Consider the following 1,118-nt stretch of genomic DNA (forward strand, 5'->3'; position numbering starts at 1 on the left):
TAAGATTTGAACCTGGTTCTAATCGCTCAGCTCGATGACTGTCTCATCAAGCCCTTAGGGCGACCCTCTAGTTCTTTATCGGAAGCGGCACTTGAAGGGGATGCCAGTATTTAGTGCAGGCATAACCAGGAATGGAACCGGGTACTTCTAGATATTCAGGTCGTCCAATGTTGTGTCGTTGGTCACGGATCTGCGGCTCCCTCCGGTCACGCCATCAGACCCGATTTAGTCCTTCACGCGACCACAAAGCTTCGGGGTGAATGTGTGGATGCGGGTTTCCCCGTCTGTTACGGACTCGTTGTATATTTAGCCATTTGGCCGGTGGTATGGTCAGTGTATGGTTCTTTAACTCGTATCCTAGGACTTTACTGTTGCAGTGTAGTTGTGACTTATCTTCGTTAATCTTAAAACCGTGCTTAGTCAGGTACTTCTTCGTCGTTTCGAAGCGTCGCTTCAAGTCTCTCTCGTCGTCAGCCGCAATAAAGATGTCATCTTGGTAGAACCTCACGTGTTCTGCGTAGCGTAACTTCTTCAGTATCGTACCCATGGTTAGATGAAAGTGCTTAGGCGCATTAGTAGCTCCCATGGGCATACACTTATATGCGTAGAACTTGTCGCGGTGCTGGAAGGCGTACGTGCCTATCTGGTCGGTCGGCAGTGGTATCGTATGGAATGCTTTTGATAGATCTATCTTGGCTAACCGTGGCTGTTGCGCGCCCCAGGTTATAATGGGCCAGCAGCTCTGTATGTTTGGAAATCGGCCCGCGTCGTCGATGTACGGTAGCAAAGGCCGGCAGTCGTGCGTTATTCGGTCCTTCACCACTCTCGTCGGTAGCGTGAATCGCGGCGGTAGGTAGTACAGTTAGCTTGTCTTGCTGCAGTAGTGGCTTCAGCCAACGGTCGATGGTGCGTAGTTCGTGGTACTTGACGGGTAATCGGCCATGGTAAGTTGGTAAAGTATCGCGGTTCACTCTTTCAGTGAATGTCATTTCAGGGAAGTGCCACGTGCCGGGGGTGACTTTCCCGTTTGTTAGGGCCTCGATCTCCAGCACGACAATACACCAGCTGCCGACCGTGAACATACGGTAGAGCGCTCGCTTAGCACGCGAGAGGCACTG

General features: G+C 51.4%; 1 protein-coding gene across 1 annotated transcript; it reads right to left on the reverse strand.

The window, feature by feature from the left end:
- Positions 1 to 411: 411 nt before the first annotated feature.
- On the reverse strand, positions 412 to 696 carry GNI_198850 (RNA-directed DNA polymerase; the record flags this gene model as incomplete). The annotated part of the gene is made up of 1 exon (XM_011135428.1): positions 412 to 696. A coding segment is annotated over one exon (285 nt), but the record flags the coding sequence as incomplete, so codon positions are not given.
- Positions 697 to 1,118: the final 422 nt, after the last annotated feature.

Source organism: Gregarina niphandrodes, assembly GCF_000223845.1.
Source record: "Gregarina niphandrodes unplaced genomic scaffold scaffold00102, whole genome shotgun sequence".
Taxonomy (NCBI): domain Eukaryota; phylum Apicomplexa; class Conoidasida; order Eugregarinorida; family Gregarinidae; genus Gregarina; species Gregarina niphandrodes.